Below are 20,523 nucleotides of genomic sequence, written 5' to 3'. Positions count from 1 at the left end.
ATCTCCCTGCTAGGGTGCAGCTCTGTGCTTTGTTTCATTGTGGGGACGGTAGTGGTAGGTTTCTCAGTGTGAGGTGAGGGACTAGAGAAAAAGGGAGGGTCCTCAGTGGTTGGGGCACAACTGGGTGTCAATTTTTCCCAGTCTATTAAAGTCCAGGCAGATGCTAAATCTTTTTTTTTTTTAAAGGCAGTTGGGGTTAAGTGACACAGTAAGTGTCAAGTGTTTGGTCTGAGGTGGAATTTGAACTCAGGTCCTCCTGACTCCAGGGCTGGTGCTCTATCCACTGCCACCTAGCTGCCCCCAGAGGCTAAATCTTATCTAAATAATGTATCTCCCTCCCAGGGCGGATCACAGTGTTCTGCACACTAAAGAGGGTCAATGAGAGACAGCTTGGTTATTTAGTAGAAAAAGCCTTCGATTTAAATCAGAAAACCTAGGTTGAAATCTCAGTTCTGTTTATTTCTTGACTTTCCCCTTGCTTATCAAAAATAACCTCAGCTTTTTGTAGTTTAGTTTGGCCAGGTTTAGGAGACACATTGGGCCCCCTAGAACATTGGGTGGACCCCCAGTGGCGACGTAAAGAGAGGACTTGGGAGGAAGGGGTCCTGAGCTGCAGTTTTGGAAAGAGACCTCATCGACTAGATCTCTGATCCATTTTTGCGTTGGCTTTTTATTTTTTAGGCAATTGGGATTAAGTGACTTGCCTGGGGTCACACAGGTAGTAAATGTCAAGTCAGGTCTGAGGCTGGACTTGAACTCAGGTCCTCCTGACTTTAGGGCCGGTGCCCTATCCACTGCGCCACCTAGCTGCCCCTCCCGTTGGCTTTTTAAAAAAGAAAAGAGAGTGGGAAAACCTCCAAATCAACCACCGTTCAACTCGAGTTTAGTTTCTGCTACCCCTCCTTAAATGCTTTTCCTTTCTCTGGGACCTGTTTTGTCCTGTTTGTGCATATCTGCTTGCATGTTATCTCCTAGTAGATTGTAAGCTCCCTGAGGGCAGCTACTGTCTTTGGCCGTTCTTTGCATCCCCAGGGCTCAGCACCGAGCCCAGCAAGCAGTGAAGTCCTTAATAAATGCTTACTGACTGACTGCTGGTATTGCATCAGTAGTTGTGTCTTTTAACGAATGAAATAAATTCTCATAAGGGTCCATATTTGAGAAACAAAGCAGGTGGACGTCTTGATTCCCAATCCTTACACTGGCCACGTTGAATGCTCCGAGCCGTTCTTAAGGCGGCGAGGGAGCACGGCTGCACCTTGCTGTGTGACCTTGGGCAAGTCCCTTTCCTCTCTGTGCTTCGGTTTCCACGGTGCAGAAAGAGGAGGAGGCTGGGCTGGATGACCTCTAAGTTCCTTTTTCCAGTTCGGGAGCCCAAGATTCTAGGTGCTTTTGGGGACTCCGCGGGTTGGGTTGGGGGGCGGGGTCAGGACTGCAGGGGCCTCCCAGCCTCCCGCCCCAGACAACGCTCTCCGGGAAACCCCGGGGCCAGAACCCGGGAATAAGTGAGGGCGGGGGTGGGGAGGGCGCCTTTCTCTCTCTTGGTCTCTCTCTCGCGCGCACGCCTGCGCGCGGCCCTTTCCTATCCTCCTGCCCTCCAGAGGGCGCTGCGCCCCCCCCACGCCGACCTTGCTTCCCAGTATGCCCCGCGCTCGTGAGGAGAGGCGTGGGGGAGGGGCTCCTTCCGCGTGTGTGAGTGAGTGAGGTGGGACAGAGAGAGGGAGAGAGAGAGAAGCGGAGGGAGAGAGATAGAGAAGACAAGGAGAAGAGAGAGAAAGACAGACAGACAGAGAGAGATAAATAAAAGGAAGAGGAAAGAGCGCGAGCGAGCTTGAGAGGAGAGCGCGCCTCCCCCTCGCTCGCACGCGCGCGCCTCCTCCTCCTCCCCCCCCCGCCGCCTTGGCGCTCAGAGCTCGTTCGGGCCCAGCGGGAGCGCGCGCCGCAGGCATTCGAGACGGGGCGTTGAGAGGCCGGGCTAGAGCGTCGCGGAGTCGGAGGCAAGAGCCCGAGCCCCAAGCCGCGCGCTTGTGTCTCCGCTGCGTCCGCCGAGGCCCCCGGAGCGTCAGGGACAAAGCCGCTGCCGCCGACCGCGCTCTCCGCTCCCGCTCTCGCCGGGGCCCATCCGCCGCCGCCGCCCTGAGGAGAGTCAGCCGCCGCCGCCGCCTTCCCCCGCGGATCCCCGAGCCATGTCGGCTAGCAGCCTCCTGGAGCAGGTACGGCCCGGGCGACCCCGGCCCGCATGCCTTGGCCATTGTGTGAGGCGGGAGCCCGACTAGGCCCCGGCGCCTCCGCGCCTCAGCGCGGCCCGGCCCGGCAGCTCGTCCGCCGGCGCCTCGCGTGGGCTCGGGCCCGGGCTCGGGCCCGGGCCTGCTCCGCTCCCTCTCCCCCCTTTCCTCCCTCCTTCCCCGCCGCCCGCCCCCGTCCTCATTCTCCCCCCCTCCCCGTCGTCCTCCGTGCCTCCTCCCTCCGGCTCGGCCCGGCCCGCTCCTTTCTTCCCTCTCGGCGGGCCCGCTCTCATTTCGTGTTTTTTTTCCTCCTCTTCTCCGCTTCCTCTTGGCGGCTTCTCCGGACAACCCGGTGCCTGGCGACGACTCTTCCTCCCGCCCGCGCTCCCTCCCGGTCTCCGCTCGCTTTTGCAGAGACCGAAAGGTCAAGGCAACAAAGGTGAGCCGCTCGGGGGGGGGGGCCTCGGGAGCCTGGGGCTGGGTGGGGAGGGAAGCCCGGGCGCGTAGGTGGGGTCCCCGGGAAGTGCCCCGGGGAAGGAGGGCTGTCCTTGTGCCCGTTCTCCCTCTGTCCTGGAGAGACGTTGAGGGCTGGGGTGCTTCTGGCTGAGGGTGTTTTGTCCCTGTGAGCGTGGCTTGGGAACAAGGAGTAATTCATTGGTGCCCCCGGGGATGGGGGTGGATTCGGCTCAGAAATGTCCCAGGTCTTCAGTTTCCTGTAGGTCTTAGAAGGCCTTTTGTTTTTCATCCTTGTGGATCACCCTCTGGAAGTGCATGCATGTGATGTGGGGGAAATGGGAATCCGGAGGAGCCAATAATATGACCTTTTAGACAAATGAGAGTTTACTGTGTGATAGGATTAATTTTCATTGAAGGAATAGCTGTGTGATACTCTTTTTTTATTTGGGCTTGCTTGGTTTGGGTAAAGTGCGTTTTTTTTTCACTTGGGTGAATGGAGTGGTATCTTTATCTTGAGTTCATTGGTTAAAAATTAGACTGCAGGATTGAGACACTCTTCCAATTGTGACTTTTTTCCTTAGTACAAAATGGATCTGTGCATCAGAAGGATGGATTAAATGATGATGATTTTGAACCATACTTGAGTCCACAGGCAAGACCCGTGAGTAATTAACTGTTTACCTCTCTGCTTGAAGATTGCAATACTGTGTTTAATGGTCTTCCACTTTCTATTCCTGAGAAACTCACTTTGGAGGAAGGGGGGACACTTAACCCCCCCTTTCCTGGCATTATTTGCTTGGTTTTTAGGTGTAATAAAGTAGCTTTAATAGGGAACCTAAAAATCTATTTAACCTGTTTTGTCACAAAATATGTATCGCTATGATGTTGAAGCATTTTGAGACAGTTAATATCCAGTAATGTACTTAGTCATAATATCTGCTTGAGAAATTGATTTTTGAGGGCCATGAGAACTAGTTGCTATCGATATGGCCATCCTGTGGAAATTTTTTCCAACGACCTGTATGTTCAACATTTTCTCTAGGAAAATCAGAAGCTATAATAATCACATGAGAGAACTGCACTATCAGAACAATAGTTGCTTTTTTTGGTCACTTCTTAGAGCACTTAGTTATAGAGATAAGTATGGTCAGTGCTCTTTAGAAACTTGCTTTGGTTACATGAATTCTCCTTTGTCATACATATAAAACACCAAATGTTTTGCTCACAAAATACATTTTGTGGTGTATGCCTTTGTTTTCCCCTATTGTCTGCTCATAATTGAAAATATTACTTCCCCAGTAACTTAAAAATGCAGGGATTTCTAAATGTGTTTTGAACATAGTGTTTAAATCATTATCTCTGATTAAAATACCCTGGAACTCTTTAAAAAATATTTCCTGCATTAGTATGACTAAAGTTGCTTCCAAATCCTATAGAAAACCTTTTTTTTTCTTTAAGTTGTGACACCAAGGTTTGGTTTTTTAAAAGTTAACAGCTGACTAGAAAAAAGTTTCTTGATTAGAAAGCAACCAGTTAATCAGGAAAAGTAGGGAAGGAAATAGAGGAATGAACTAATAGCTGCCTCTTGCTAAATAAGTCATTTGCTTACGTGTTTATTATAATGAGGATAGTGGGAGCATTTAGAAGCTCTTAATTCCAAGTAGTTTCTATAAAACATTGTGTAACTCAGATGTTTTTAAGTTCAGGAGCATGTGAGAGCCTGCCAGTTGAGGTACAGACAGCTGTTCTTAACTTGGCAAGGCATGTAATGTTTAAAGGGGACTTGATATTTCCTTGTTTCCCTAGAATTAAAGGTTAAGTATAGTGCTTTTTACACCAAGAAAAAATTCTTGTATTCCAAAGCTCATAAGTAGAATGGGGAAGGACAGGATGAAATTCTCTTCTCTATTAGACTTAGATAATTTGGATCTGTGGTGTTTTCCCTGTGGGTATTTCTTCTGCCATTTCAGACTACATCCCATTCTATTGGACTCTTGCCCAGGTCCTCCTATAAGTTTTTAATAGGGGTCCACCCACAGTTCTGTGTAGTAACCTATTCCATGAAATTACAATTGACAGGTATCAGTACTTTGCCTGCCCTTAATTTCTTATACTTGTAAACTAAAATATGCAGAAATAAAAGTATTTTTTCTACTAAATCATTTATTACAGACAGTATATATTTTTTTTCCTTTTTTACATAGGTATGAATAAAGATACTTATCTTTCTTTCTTTCCAAGTAAGATATTTTATAGCGGGCAAAACACTCAAACACAAGAAAACCCCATGTTTATTTTGTCAGACTGAATCAAATGGGAAGATTTACTTTCTTGACCAGCTGAGAAATTTGTTTGCTAGAGGTACTGTTGGTCCTGGTAACATAAGTTTAAGGCTTAAGGTAGCCTTAAGTTATCTAAATCTTATAATGACAGGACTACATATTGACTAGTCTGTCTACTAAGGAATTTTTAAATTTAAATTAAATTGTTTGAGTTATGATGAAATAAATCTTGTAATTTTTTTTAGTTTAGATCTGGCTGCATCTACAGGAAATACTCTTTTGTAACTGGCTTTTCACCTAAGATATTATTCTGTGCTCTAAGAATACACAGGGAGGAAATATTCATTATGGGCCAAATTGAGAGACCAAAATGATTTTCATTCTATAACCTGGTGTGCCAACTAACTTCACCTTAAAGTTCATAACAGTGTTTCTGCTATATGGGAATCATCACATGCCCTCTCACTTTTTTAGTTGCAAAGTTATCTTTTCATTGGCTCTTAAAGGTGGTGAAGCAGAAAATTCAACAGTATTTTTGTGGTTTCAATTTCCCCTCCTGATTTTAATTAAGGTGGGCTTATCTCTGGATGCTTCCAAATGAATTTAAGAGTAACATTCTCCACTGTAGTTAGCATACTTTATTTGCTGTTTAGTTTCTTTGTGAAGAGTTTTTTTGAAGGATGAAAGCATGGTTGTTTGAGCTAGAGTTAAAGTTCCAGTCTCATAGTTTAAAAAAAAATTAGCCATTCATGACTTTAAAACAATACTTTTTAGGGGGGAAACCCCATCTCTTTTGAAATGGTCTACCCTGCCAAAATACATTTTATTGTTACAGTTCAAAGAGCCACTAATACCTTTTGCCATGTCTGGGTTTAATTGAATGTAGTTATCACCTGCCAAAGCTTCTGAAGAGCATGACTTGAAAGCATTAAGCCTATTTTTGGTAGATTTAGAAAACCTGAAGTTGATCTTTTCAAACACTGCAAAGTAGATTTTTCATGATAGAGTTTTTGATCCATACAATGCTGTGTTTTGAGATTCTCTTTTTTTTGGGTAATGGCTATGGATAGGGAAGGACGGTTTTGTGTTCTTATGTGTATAAACAAAATATTTACTTCAGTTTGTGTTCTCTTGTTCTGATTTTCTTAATTTTTTTTCTCCCCACAGAATAATGCATATACAGCCATGTCAGACTCTTACCTACCAAGCTACTACAGTCCTTCAATAGGCTTCTCCTATTCCTTGGGTGAAGCTGCCTGGTCTACTGGGGGTGACCCACCAATGCCCTACTTAACATCTTATGGACAGCTCAGCAATGGAGAGCCCCACTTTCTACCCGATGCTATGTTTGGACAGCCAGGGGCTCTAGGCAGCACTCCGTTTCTTGGGCAGCATGGTTTTAATTTCTTTCCCAGTGGGATTGACTTCTCAGCTTGGGGGAATAACAGTTCTCAGGGACAGTCTACTCAAAGCTCTGGATATAGTAGCAATTATGCTTATGCACCTAGCTCCTTAGGTGGAGCCATGATTGATGGACAGTCAGCTTTTGCCAGTGAGACCCTGAATAAGGCTCCTGGTATGAATACTATAGACCAAGGGATGGCAGCACTGAAGCTGGGCAGCACAGATGTTACCAGCAGTGTTCCAAAAGTTGTCGGCTCTGCAGTTGGCAGTGGATCCATCACTAGTAACATGGTGGCATCTAATAGTTTGCCACCAGCCACTATTGCTCCTCCCAAACCAACATCTTGGGCTGATATTGCTAGTAAGCCTGCAAAGCAACAGCCCAAGCTGAAGACCAAGAATGGCATGGCAGGGTCAAGTCTTCCACCACCCCCAATAAAGCATAACATGGATATTGGAACTTGGGATAACAAGGGTCCTGTAGCAAAAGCCCCCTCCCAGGCTTTGGTTCAGAATATTGGTCAGCAGCCAACCCAGGTGTCACCTCAGCCCGTAGGTCAGCAGATAAACAATAGCCCACCAGTGGTGCAGGCTGCAGCAGGGCAACCGCCACAGCCTTTGCCTCCACCACCACCACCGCAGCCTACCCAGCTTTCTGTGCAACAACAAGCAACCCAGCCCACCCGTTGGGTAGCACCCCGGAACCGTGGCAGTGGGTTTGGGCATAATGGGGTGGATGGTAATGGCGTGGGGCAGTCTCAGAACAGTTCTGGGTCTGCTCCTTCAGAACCCCACCCGGTGTTGGAGAAGCTGAGGTCCATCAACAATTATAATCCCAAGGATTTTGACTGGAATCTGAAACATGGCCGGGTTTTCATCATCAAGAGTTACTCTGAGGACGATATTCACCGTTCCATTAAATATAATATCTGGTGCAGCACAGAACATGGCAATAAGAGACTGGATGCTGCTTATCGCTCCATGAACGGGAAAGGCCCCGTTTACTTACTTTTCAGTGTCAACGGCAGTGGACACTTCTGTGGCGTAGCAGAAATGAAATCTGCTGTGGACTACAACACATGTGCGGGTGTGTGGTCCCAGGACAAATGGAAGGGACGGTTTGATGTCAGGTGGATTTTTGTGAAGGACGTTCCCAATAGCCAGCTGCGGCACATTCGCCTAGAGAACAACGAGAATAAACCAGTGACCAACTCCAGAGACACTCAGGAAGTGCCCCTGGAAAAGGCAAAGCAGGTGTTGAAAATCATTGCCAGCTACAAGCACACCACCTCCATTTTTGATGACTTCTCACACTATGAGAAACGCCAAGAGGAGGAGGAAAATGTTAAAAAGGTAATGTGCTTTCCCCTCTGCTAAAGTTTTTAGGGGGGGAGGAATCATTGGAAAAATAGGTGGAATAATGCATGATGGTTCTGTAAATAAAACATAACATCTTAGCAGTTCTGAGCCCTCATGGGTTTGATGTTTTTCTGTGGTCATTGTGAAGGAAGGTGAGGATCTGAGCGTTGGGAGAGATTTTGGGCAAAAGTTTGAGAACTTTTATCTCATTTCTTCTGCTCCTCCTTCCTAGGTGGTGAGCAAGTCAGACCAAAGGAAAGGAGGTTAGTGGAAGCGTTATGAATAAAATGGGAAAAGAGTTGAAACATAGAATTGAAGTTGTGAAGACTGAGCTTCAAAAAGAAAAGTACTGAGTATTGAGGGAGAGAGAACTATAGTGCCATGGAAGTTAAAGTGGGAAAAAATATTTTGAGGCCTTAAAGGTGAATTGACTTTGTTATATGTTGGGGAGAGATTAATTTCCATGGTGTTTCTTTGGATTTGTCTCTGGGATTGTTGGAAGTAGGTCCACACAAAGCACTACTAGGGTCCTGAGTCCCTACTGCCTTTCATTGTGATAGCATTGTAAAGGGTCATTTTGCTACTTCATCTGCCATGACTCCCCCCTTCCCCTTCATGGTGTTCTAGGGATTATTTAAAGGAGTTTTTTTCCTCTGACACCTTCCCAGTTTCATAAGTGGGAAAAGGGGTTCCACTAACCAAAAAAGTTTTAGGAACCTTTACCCTAAGAGTTTTAATGGATTTATGAAGGAAACAACTGAATTATAACAAGGAGAATTTATTTATGGACAGTTGTGCAGGATGCACTCTAGATGTTCAGTAAATGACTGAGTGAAGGAACTTGAGGGTGAAGGTGAGAAGGTGGTAAGGAAAAAGGAAGAGGTGAGTTAGGTTAGATGGCAATATATAGCAGGGAATTGGCTATTTTTACTTATAAGAAGGAAACGTTTCATGAGAGAGGATTAAGAGAAATGTAATTTAAAAGACGTATGCGTTCAGCATTAGAGTGGTTAAGGGAAAACTGGGCTGCTTGTCAGACCAGATGAAAAAATCTTCCCTTAACTGAGTGAGTAAGGTCTTTAGAGTTGTCACATTCATAGTGAACCTATGATGCTGTTGAATAAAAGACCTAGAAATTCTTACTTGTGCCTCAGGGAAAAGCTTGTTTCTTCTCTCCCTCCTGCTCATTCCTGTTTTGGGTGCAGCATCCTGAGAGCGCTCTTGACTGAATACCAGTGTCTGAAGTGCTGGGAGAAGGAACTCTTAAACATAATTGCTGAAGTAAAAGCAGGATGATTGCTGTCTTACTTCAGTCTGTAGATGAATATCACTATGTAAGATAGATACAAGTTGATATCACCATGAGTATTTTGGGCCCGAAAGCTCAGCAACTGAAAGACAGAAAAATAATAATTTTCAAGTCTTGTATTTATTGTCTGCTTCCTTATTGAGTTTAAATTTACATTAAAGACCTTCAGGGATTTAGGAGATTGTCAAGTTAGATTCATTGACTCTAGTAACCTAAGCATTTCTTGAGTGTTCCGCAAAGCATACTTCATACCTTCTAATTTTCTTGTTTCAGAAGAGTTAGGGGAAACATTTTGAAACTGTGACCTTTTGAGAATAACAATATTATAGTGGGTTGTTGGAGCTTTTTGTGAATAGAATCTAGGGACTTTTGAGTATGCCTTTGACAATTCCTTGCTATGACTAGAATCTCTTTTACAACGTGACAAATGATCATTTAACCTTTGTTTGAAGATCTTCAGTTTGGGAGAGAGAACCCTACTACCTCCTCAAGTACATAATACAGCACATGCTATTTTGGATAGCTGTGATTGTTAGGAAGCTTTTTCTTGGGGGGGTGTGTGTGTGTGTGTGTGGTGTGTGTGTGTGTGTGTGTGTGTGTGTGTGTGTGTGTGTGTGTGTGTGTGTGTGTGTGTGTGTGTGTGTGTGTTTCTCATGCATTATTCCTTGTTCTGCCTGCTGGAGCCAAAATGAACAGTCCTTTTCTCACAGTGCAGCTCTTCAGTTACTTAAAGATGGCTCTCATCCACCCTCCCCCCCTTCCCCCAGCCTTATGCTTTGCAGGTATAAGCATCCTTAGTTCCTTCAGCTGATCATTATGTGGAATGAGTTCAGAGTCCTTCACAATGCTCTTTTTATGTATGAGAACAGCACATTTATATGTTGCATTAAGGGTTGCTAAAGTGGTTTACCTGCATTATCATTTGTTCTTTACAACAATTTTGTGAAGAAAATGTAATTATCTGTCTATTTTACAGATGAGAAAACTGAATCTCAGAGTTTAAGCTTATAATTCTTCCTAAAGTGTATCACCCATAAATGAACATGTTGGACCAGAGCAGAGTAAGCAGGCCTACCACCTGCTATTCATGGAGACTAATATTACCTTAGGTTTCTTGGTTGCCATATTACATGATTCATACTGAGCTTGAAGTCCTTCAAAGTCCTCAGAACTTTTTTGCTTTAACCATTGTCTAGCCATACCTCTTCTGTCTTGTACTGTTGAAGATGACTTTTATAAAACCTACTCTGAGGCTACATTTAACTGTTAGATTTGGCCCAAGGTTGCAATCTCATTTAAAGCTTCTGTCTTGTCCTTAGCGTATGTGCAGATTCCCACCTGTAAAGGGAAGTCTGGGTAAAGTAGAAAACAAGTGTGTTAACAGACAGAGACAATAAAGGATCGCCTCTATTTGCAGTGGGTTTCAGGAGCTAGTGCACTTTTACTCTGTGGTAGTAACCAATCTGTGTAATCCAGGGACCTTCTTAAGTTAGCTAATTGTCCTTTCCAGAAATAGTTTAAAAGACCCTAATAGATACCCTAATTTTTCTTTTTGTTAACTGACCTCCAAAAAAACTTTATATAGTTTTTCATATTACTTTCTTACGGTAAAAAATGCAGGGTTTTAGGAAGGTCCTTAAGATTGTCTTGGATATCACTTACCTGTGTGCTGCCCACCGTTATTATCCTTTATACCTTTGTGTAACTTTTAAGCTGCCTTTTTGTACTTTTTGTCAAGTTTCTAAAACAGAAAGTTGATTTAAAATAGTTTAAATGAGAGATTAGACTGCTTTAGTATTTTTATATTGTCTGTTTGGCATGAAGCTTTGAATGAAACTGCCTTAGTAAACAGGAAAAAGCCCTAAGAATTAAGAAATTTCATCCCAACTATGATGTCAAAGCCTTTCTAAAATTCCAAGGCTGAACATGTTTCTTGGCAGTACACACAAGCATTGTGTATGTGTGTAGCCATTTTTTCCCCCTGCACTATTTATCACTGACTTGCTTGGTATGCTGTGTGGTTTAAATCTATAGCCTAACATCAGTAGTGCAAGGAGTAATTTGGAGTAGAGGAACCCTCTAATTTCTGTCTCTTTGGTAATTTTCAGTGTAGTAAATTTTGGATTGCTGTCAATAGATTGCTTTTTTTTTAGTCATATTTTCACAATCTTTTTTTGTAATAGGATGACCTAATTTTTCATTTTGGGCGAGCAAAATAACAGAAAAGGCCATAAGTTTCCCTGCTTTTTAATGAGAGTTGTTAAATTGAAGAGCAAGGCAGCAGTGAAAGAGTTAACAATAGGCTCACTTTGGAGCCAATCTTTAGCTTGTCTGTGGTCAGGTAAAGTGCCCACATAGTTGGAATGTGGTTGTTCTTTCCCCAGGCCTGCTTTTTAAAATTGTCTGTCTACTTTTGTTTTCCCCTTTCAACCCTTATAATTATTTCACGTAAAAATAAAGGGAAACAGAAGGGAAAGGACTATGTAATTCTCTTGTGTAGCATCTACCATCATCCTCCAGTAACTGCTGTTTAGTTTAGATGCTGCCTTCACTTTCCTGTAATAGCTATTTGATTCTAATAGGGTGTGGAGGTGGTAGAACTGCTGAATTTCTGCTTCGAAAACCAATGCTTCAGTTTGGGTTTTTCACTCATTAAGTGGAAACAAAGCAGAATTTGCTAAAATTCTAAACGGACCTTTTCGAATCTTAGCAAATCTTAGACTTGAGTTCATGATAGTTTTGAAAAGCACTTAGTATTTAGTGTTTTAGTTATGAATTGTGTTATAGTGAAAAGAACCCTGGATTTGGAGTCAAGAGATTCTGATTTTGAATCCTGGTTCTGGCATTTTGCTACCTGTGTGACCTTGGGTGAGTCACTTTTGGACTATGCATTGCTAATTTTTATTTATTTATTTATGTATTTATTTTGCAATCAGGGTTAAGTAACTTGCCCAGAATCTCACAGCTAGTAATTGTCAAGTGTCTGAGGTGCACTTAACTTGAGGTATTTGAACTCAGGTCCTCCTGACTCTTAGGCCAGAGCTCTATCCACTGCCCCACCTAGCTGCCCCTCATTGCTTATTTTTAAAATGAGAAGATTGGACATAGATGACCTCTGATAAGATCTCTTCCAGATCTAGATCTCTAAGATCCTACTTGATGTGTACTCTTTCTTTCTGGTTTACATTGTAATGCTTATGCTATGTCTCAGCCTTAGAACCTGAAAGCTGTTAACATCAGAGTTTGTTAGCAGAGGAGACCAGCCTTCATGGTCAGCAGTGGTGAGAACTGTGTCTTCAGACGCAAATCAAACTCTCAGATTCCTATGTGGAAAGTCAATTATGAATGCAAAATAAAGAAACTAGGTGTGTTGTAGATCTGTAGGTTGGGAAAATCACCATGGAGAAAGGAGAGAATTATCTCCTTTAGATGACTTTGTCCAAAAAGCCCTGTATATTTTGGAGAAGGTTATGAGTAAGTCCAGTTCTAGTCATCTTCCTGGGATGAGTTCCACAGTGAATGGTGGAGAAAGAATTTGGAAATAGGTAAGTTGAGTAGACTATTTCAGACAAACAGATTGATATGGAAGATGGGGGTGGAGTGATGCTTGACTGGATTGAAGAGCAGGCAATGTAGAGCAAGTGGAGAAAATAAATGATAGAGAGTCTTAAGCATCACAAATGTACAGAAGGTGAGAAAGAAACTTTGCATAGTTATAAAGTCTATTCATATTTCTTTACAGTGTGTTTGTGAGATAGGGAGGAATAGCAGTTATCTTCATTTTATAGATGGACAAAACTGGGTTTGTTTGTCTGAACTAACACCTTAAGTTACCCCAGGAAGATAGAATTAAGTCCTAATCATTTTAAAACAGGTAATTATGATTTCTTCTGTACTGGAATTTCCTGCCTACGACAAGTAAGAAATCATTGGTTTCTGCCTTACAACCCTCATCCTTTACTTTAGGTCTTTAGGTTTCAGTACTTGGGGGTTGAGGTGAAGGAAAGAAGAAAAGGAGTCATGAAACCTGGAAAGAAGGGTTGGTAGATTGGCAGACTAGTTGAGACAACATTGCATATCATGGGATCTTGGTCCTTTTCCCAGATATGACACTAACTATGGATGGATGAGTCTTTGGATCTCAGTTTTCTCCTCTATAAAATGGGAGTCTTGGACTAGATCTGTTGGAGTCTGCACTATTTGTGATGCTGTATATTGGTGGACCTCATTTTATACAATAGATATATAACCGAAAATTGTATTTATTACATTTCTATAAAATGAATCGCTTAACTAGTAGCTGTTTAAAGGAATCCTTTATGTAAGGTGAAAAACTTCCTAGTTTAAAATCTAGATTTATAAAACAGTGCCTTTTTTTTTTTTTTAGTGAGGCAATCTGGGGTTAAGTGACTTGTTCAGGGTCATACAGCTAGTGTTTATTTTCATCTTTCTTCCTTCTTCTAAAGTATGATTTAAATTCAAGTTATACACAGTACACCTATGCTAATTAATGCTTTTCTTTCTGTTTGGTTTCTGGTATTTTTTTAAACTGCATTTTGTTTTAAAAATAAATGAAACTATCAAGCCGGGTAAACTTAAGGACTTATTTTATTTTCTACCCTGTAATAAGCTTAATCCAAAATTCTAGGGTGAATATTTGACTGGGAGAGGTGGTAATAATTGCTGTTTTATTGCTTACCACCTTCATTGCCATTTGAGGAAACTGCTTTCCTCTTTTCTTCGAATGTGGTAGCAGATCTCCTGGGAAGAAAATATCCCTGATATCCAGTATATATCATTCAGACTTTTAGAGTATAAATTGCTACCTGTACTTCAGTGCCTTCCCCACAGTGCCTGTCCATTTCATTGTGTAAAAACTTCATTAGGTTTATATTATCCCATGCCTTGTTTGTTTTTTTTTTTAAGTCATCTCATTGACACTGCTGAATGGACATTCTCTTTTGGCCAGGGGGTAGTTCTGACTTTTTAAATATACGAAGTTATGGTGGTTTCTTTAGGTAATGGAAAGTACTGCAGGGTAGTGCATTTTTAACACCTTCATTTGCAAAGTGAATAGAGTAGATTGAATCTTTCTCCTATAGCACAGCTGGTATGTCTCAGCAATTGGAAGGCTCATTTTTTGGTAGAGGTAATGTAGGATAACAATTATAGGTTCCATAGTCTCTGACTGGTCTTTGTAGTTAGTCCTCCCCACTGAGTCAGTCTCAGGGCCTCAAGAGCAGGTCACCACAAGTGTAAAATTTTTAGATTGTGCAACTTACAGTCAGCTCTGATTTCATGCTTGCTTTGTATACTCTAGGTGTTTAGTCAATTAGAAGTCTGAAGATTTCAAAGAAAGAAGGTTTTATTGGCTATCAAAAATACTCATTCTTTTTGTTAAAGCCAAAAAACAATCCAAAAGAGCTTATCTGTCAAACTCCCTAGCTTGCAAAGTAGGTTTTCTATGCAGACCTATTCAACTCAGCCATACCCTCCTGTCCTATTTTATCCTTTAACTTTGGCCTCAAAGATACAGATTAGTCCATTTGGGTTTAATGTGAACTTTGGAAGGAAGGGAATGATGTGTGTCTATTGTTTGGAACTGAAGAGGAAGAGTGTGAGTTCTCCAAGCAGAAAGATCTAGATTAGTACATCTGGATTTTGAATCATGTGGGCCTGCATAGGGAGATGGGGGACATAGCATTCTCATTAGTTGCTCTGATTTAAAGGATATTGATAATGGTACTCCTTAACCAGCACTCCCAAGTTTTCTTTTCTAGTGGAGGAAGTTTGCTCACCTAATGCAAACAGAGGTGATTCTTTATTGTCTCTGTTAACACACTTATTTTCCACTTTATCCAGACTTCCCTTTACAGGTGGGAATCTGCACATAAGCTAAGGATAAGACAGAAGCTTTAACTGTTGTAGCTCTTTACCACTTTTTTCCTTTTCTTTTCCACAGTGGGAAAAAGTAATTCAACTGCTACCTTTTCACTCCTCTGCTTCTAGCCTGCAGGGAAGTAAGGAAGAGCATGAGGGATAAAACTGTCTATGATGCTTCTTTGCTTATTACAACTAGCCATACAATCATATGACAGCTATCCTCCCTCCATAGTTAATTAGCATATGTTTGAGTTCCCTATTACATGCTTAGCAGTTTGCAGGACAGAAAGAATATATGATACGGCTTTCTATGAACAGAAGTGAATCTGGTTGTGAAGAGACAAGCTTGCATAGAAACAAATTTAAGGAGACTGTATATGTGTGTGTGTGTGCATATACACACACACACATGTATACACAACAAGGTGTTAGGTGCACAGCATAAAACTAAATGTAAAAACTTAAGTAAAGTTTAGGTTGGAGTTATCAGGGAAGTCATCATGGAGGAGTTGAGACTTTGTGCAGGGCATTAAAGATTGCTAGGATGGCTATTGCAGGCTAGAAATGTTTAAGGAAGAAAGGAAGGAAATGGTTCAGCACTTTATGGTCTCCCCTTCTGTCTAGGAAAGGGCTGGATGAAGAGAAATGCTAGGCCTTATTCCCAAGAATGGGTAGTACTTTAGAGTTGCTGATTTATCAAAAACAATGTGGCTGGTTTTGTGTTCTTTGAAAGATTCGATAGCTACCCCCTTTTTGGATTGTGTCAAAAGTTTATGTCTTGTCTTTATGATGGTAAGTGCCACCTGTGGTTGCAGTTACAGAGCAAGTTGTGTGTATGGAACATATATAGCTCTTAATGCTATGTAATGACGTTGTATACAAAGATTTGCATTGTGAAGTTTCACTAACAGTATAATTTTTTTTGTGTTTGGTTTGTTGAATAAAAGTGGACAATTGAAAATTGAAATCTAGTTATTTGTCTAAAAAACTTATTTAAGCTATTATCGTCAGTTTTCACAAGCTTCTAAATTGACTACTTTGAGTTACAGCTGCTCTCCCTAGCTTTGCTTCCTTTCTCACGGATCAGTGAAAAGACCAAAGGTGTAGGCATCAAGAAGGGGGGAGAGAAGCCAAGGACCAGGATGATTGAGATCTTTTTAAACTTGTATTCTGTGAAATGATCTGGCAGTGTGGTATTGAGTATTATTAGATTTGGAATAAGAAGACATGGGGTTGACTCTTAGTTTGGCCTTTGGATGAACAGCTGTCAGTTTCTTCATTACTGTGAGCCTTAGTTTTATCGTTTGTGAATGGTGGTTGTGAGGAAAGCCAGCCCCCCTCCTTTTATACTTGATAAAATTGAGGCCTGCTGGCATTGTGATTTACCTAAAAGTTAAAAAGTTGTTAGAACTAGAATCCTTGTCATTGTGAATAAATAATTGGGAAAACTTCCCATAATTAGATTCTCTATTTAAATGTAAAACTGACAAAGTGATGAGATTGCTTATCACAGTGGAAGTGTTAGGAATTGGATTTTCTATGAGGCTTAAAAACCCTGATATTGTTGGTTTTTTGTTTTTTGACATCACCATTATGTCCTAATGTAATGATGTGTTTCATCCTATATTCTTCTACAATCCTCTGCACCAGTGAAATACAATTAAAACAGACCAAGGTACTTAACAGACACTTGTCTGATAATAATTATTTTGTTCCTCATCCATAATCTGTCACTGCTTTACTGAGAGGAAGGACAAATTTAGGAACATAGTTTAGAATTGGAAGAGACCGTGGTAGTTTTTTTGTTTATGAGGAACCTGAGGCCCAAAGTTACCTGGGAACTCAGCAGAGAAGTGATTCAAACCTCAGTCCTTGAATGATTTTTTTTTCCTTTGTACCACATTGCAATATATTATATCAGATCATTTTTTTCATTGGAATAAATGTTTATGTTCAGATCTCTTATCTTCATACAGAAAATGAAGCATTTGTTTTGTGTTAGGTCATGTGCCTGGGTCTTGTATGTGGATTGGGAGTTTTTCATGCATGTTCATGGGCCAGTGTTTCCTTTGTATTCCTGCTCAGGTTCCTAGACTATTTCTTCTCTGGCTTGGTGTGTTTCCTTCCTGCCATTGGATAGGTTAACCCCATTCCATGTAGATGGGAGTGAAATTCTGCTTCGTTTGCTTCTGGGTCTTCTCTGGGAAAAAACAAGCTGGGATTTAGGGATGCTTCTGGAGAATTGTACCTTAGTACAGTGGATTTCCTTAGTGCCAAGAACACTTTGAGTAGCTTGAGGTATCCATTTCTTTTTGGTTATTTATACTATGCTGTCCTATAGCTGCAACATTCTGTGTGAATTGAAGTAAAATAGGAAGCAGTATCATTAAGTGCTTTAACTCACTTGACATCACATAGACCTCCAGATCTCCCAAACATATACTCCCTTGACAGAATGATGCTTTTCTATTTCATTGCCTCTTTAGAGAATACAGTGAGCTCCTTGAGAGAAGGGTCTATTCGAAGTGCTTAGCACATAATAGGTGTTTAATAAATGTTTATTGCCTGACCAAGATTTGAGTTTTTTCAGTTACTGTTAAAATCCAGTAGTACTCTTCCTCTATTCTTGCTTTTCTGGATAATGACCACTTTAAAATAAATAAGGCTCTTTTTACCTCAGAGCTTTAGAGTTAGTACCTTTTAAGGGAAAAGCTTCTAATATCTAGAGTGAGGCTATCCTATGAAGGTGTTAAAACTGGTTTTTGAAGCTAGTTGCTTGCTGGTTGGTTTTTAGAGTAATAGTGCTTTAAAAAGTTTACCAAGTTCCTGCTTCATATTTTACTTCATTTATTCCTCTGAACAGTCCTCTGTTCTCATTTTCCAGATGAGACAGTTGAGGCTGAGAGAGGGGAAGTGACTTCCCTAGGATCACACAGTGTTTGAGGCAGGATTTGAACTTGGATCTTCCTGATTCCAAATGTAGTATGCTATCTAGTTGCCCTTAGTTTTTAATTTCTCATAAAACTGTAGCGAGAGTAACTTACTAGCTGTGTGACCCTGGGCAAGTCACTTAACCTTGATTGCCCCCCCCAAAAACCAGACCCCCCCAAATAATTTTGATTATCTAAGGTTTGTAGGATCAGAATGCCTTTTTTTTTTTTAAATTTTCGGTAGTCATCAGTGAACTTGTGATTTCAGTGTTTTTCTTTCTGTTATTATAGATCTGCAACAACCTTTGAGAGTTGTCTGGGTCACTGAGAAATTAAGAAGGTTGCCCAGGGTAATAACATCCAGTATGTATCAGAGAATTGGAATTTGAACTGAGATCTTCCTGCTTCTGAGGCTGGTTTTGTCCTCTAAGAGGCTGCATCTCATGGGTTTTAAAGTATTGAAATGATGAACAAAGAAAGTTGACCATTTATTACTTTGAATTGATGGGTTAGGAAGTCCTTCAAGTCAGCCAACAATTATTGATTATTGCCAACTCTGTTTAAAGTTTTAAGCTTTGGGATAAAACATATAGTCTCTTCACGTGAGGAGATGAAACATGTGAAGAACTCTTGTGAAATCATGTAAGAAATGAATAGGGAGAGGTTAAACAAGTGGCCCGAGAGACTTTTTGGGGTGCTAGTCAAAACATCTGAATTGAATCTTGAAGGGGAGGATTTCGATATGCTGATGTTTGCAGAGTCCATTTTAGAAGTGGAGAGGGAACACTGAAAGCAAGACCAGAGGAGAGAATGTTGAGTATTTGCCTTTGGCTGGAATTTAAAGTTCATAAGGGGGATTATCATAAAATAAGACTGAGATGTGGGTTAGGATTAAATTGTGAATGGGCTTCAGTTCTGGGACAAGGAGTCAGTATTTTATCTTGGAGGCAGTTAGGAACCATTAATATCTATGTTAGATTCAAAAGAAAAACCTCACTTTAACTAGTTGCAACTTTCTGCCCAATGACACCTTTTTACCAGCACAGCTGTTATTTTGGTGTTTATTTTTTCCCTGGGAGGTGATAAAGAACAGTTGGCGAAAGAAACTTGAATACTACAAAAATGTGATAACCAAATTGATGTTGTAGGTTTATTATAGAAGTACACATCTCTTGCTTTTGTCCTTTTTTCCCATTCAAAATGCTACCTCTTGAGTTTAGGACCTCCTTCCTCTTTTGTGGATTATTGTAATAGACCTGTAACTGGTCTTTCAGTTTTTATTCTCTCCTTTCTCCATCTTTCATGTACTTGTCAAATTTTCCTATTGCACAGATTTGACCATGTGATTTCCCCTTGCTCAAACATCTTTAGCTTGTTGTTCAGTCACTTTTTAGTCATGTCCAACTCTTTGTGACCCCCTTTGGGGTTTTCTTGGCAGAGGTACTGAGTGGTTTGTCATTTCCTTCTCCACCTCATTTTACAGATGAGAAACTGAGGCAAACAGGATTAAGTGACTTGTCTAAGGTCACCCAGTTAGTAAGAGGCTGAGGCTAGATTTTAACTAAGGAAGATGAATTTTCTTTACTTCAGGCCTGGCACTGTATCCATTGCATCACCTACTTACCTTAATCTTTGGCTCCCTAATTGTATGTGGTTAAAAAGAAATATGATAATGCCCTAAGCTGATGTTTATAGATTGTCACAGTTTAGCCTTATTTCACAGTTAACTAAGAATAATATAGAAAGACGCATCTGAGTTCAAGCCTTGCCTCTGATGTGTACTAGCTATGTAACCATGGATTAAGTCACTTAACTTTTCAAAACTGCTAGACAGCTCTGTAACTATAAAGTGACTTGCCAATCTGCATTGGTAGAGGGATTTTGTGTACTTGAAATTAGGGATGGTAATCATCCAGTAAGCATTTATTAAGCACCAGGTGCTTAATAAACATATGCCATGTGTTGTGCTAGATTTTGAATAGATAAATGAAACAGACTGTCCTCAAGAAGCTTCTATCAGGAGAGACAATATGCATGAGTATATACAAAATACATACAGAATGCCACAAGGTAAATTTTTTTAGGGGGGAGGATACAGTGGTGGGAAGGAACTAGCAACTAGAAGGATCAGAAAAGGCTTCATATAGAAACTAGACTAGGGGTTCTAAAAGGATGGGATGGAAGAAAAGCATTCTAGGCATGGGGTATGGCCACAGCCTGTGCAAAGATGTGGACATGGGATTGGAATATTATGCCTTAGGACCAGCGAGAAGGACGTTTTGACTAGGCTGCAGAGTGTGAGCATGAATATGATACTGTTGGAAAGGTTGGAAAGGGCCACTTGCCAGCAAAGGAGTTTATATTTGATCGTAGAAGTAATTGGGGTCTCTGGATTTTATTGCGCAGGGAAAGGATGTGGTAATTACACTAGGAAAATCACTTTGGCACCTTTTATAAAGGTTACAGTGCAGAAAAGACTGTCTCGTTGAGTCAGAGACCCATCAATGTCCAGGCAAATGGTGATAAGAACCTAAACAGTGGTAGTAGGCTGTGTAAGGAGAGAGAAGGGGATCAGTGAAATTGCAGGTCCCCCCCCCAAAAAAAAAATAAATTGTAGTGTTAGAGCTGGGAGGGACCTGAGAGACTAGGAATTCTTAAGCTGGGGTTTATGAACCCAT

The 20,523-nt window shown here is 41.4% G+C and overlaps 1 protein-coding gene across 1 annotated transcript in view; it reads left to right on the top strand.

The window, feature by feature from the left end:
• Positions 1 to 1,653: 1,653 nt before the first annotated feature.
• The window catches only part of YTHDF2 (YTH N6-methyladenosine RNA binding protein F2), a 43,039-nt gene continuing 24,169 nt past the window's right edge, over positions 1,654 to 20,523 (top strand). Inside the window, exons 1-4 of the mRNA XM_020983324.2 lie at positions 1,654 to 2,210; positions 2,637 to 2,661; positions 3,260 to 3,339; positions 6,128 to 7,717. Of these exons, the coding sequence (XP_020838983.1) occupies positions 2,184 to 2,210; positions 2,637 to 2,661; positions 3,260 to 3,339; positions 6,128 to 7,717 (1,722 nt within the window). The 5' untranslated portion in view covers positions 1,654 to 2,183. The remainder of the gene's footprint in view (positions 2,211 to 2,636; positions 2,662 to 3,259; positions 3,340 to 6,127; positions 7,718 to 20,523) is intronic.

The sequence above is a fragment of the Phascolarctos cinereus genome, unplaced genomic scaffold, assembly GCF_003287225.1.
Source record: "Phascolarctos cinereus isolate Bilbo 61053 unplaced genomic scaffold, phaCin_HiC Scaffold_726;HRSCAF=1367, whole genome shotgun sequence".
NCBI classification, from domain to species: Eukaryota; Metazoa; Chordata; class Mammalia; order Diprotodontia; family Phascolarctidae; genus Phascolarctos; species Phascolarctos cinereus.
This window is presented reverse-complemented; position numbering and strand designations above follow the sequence as displayed.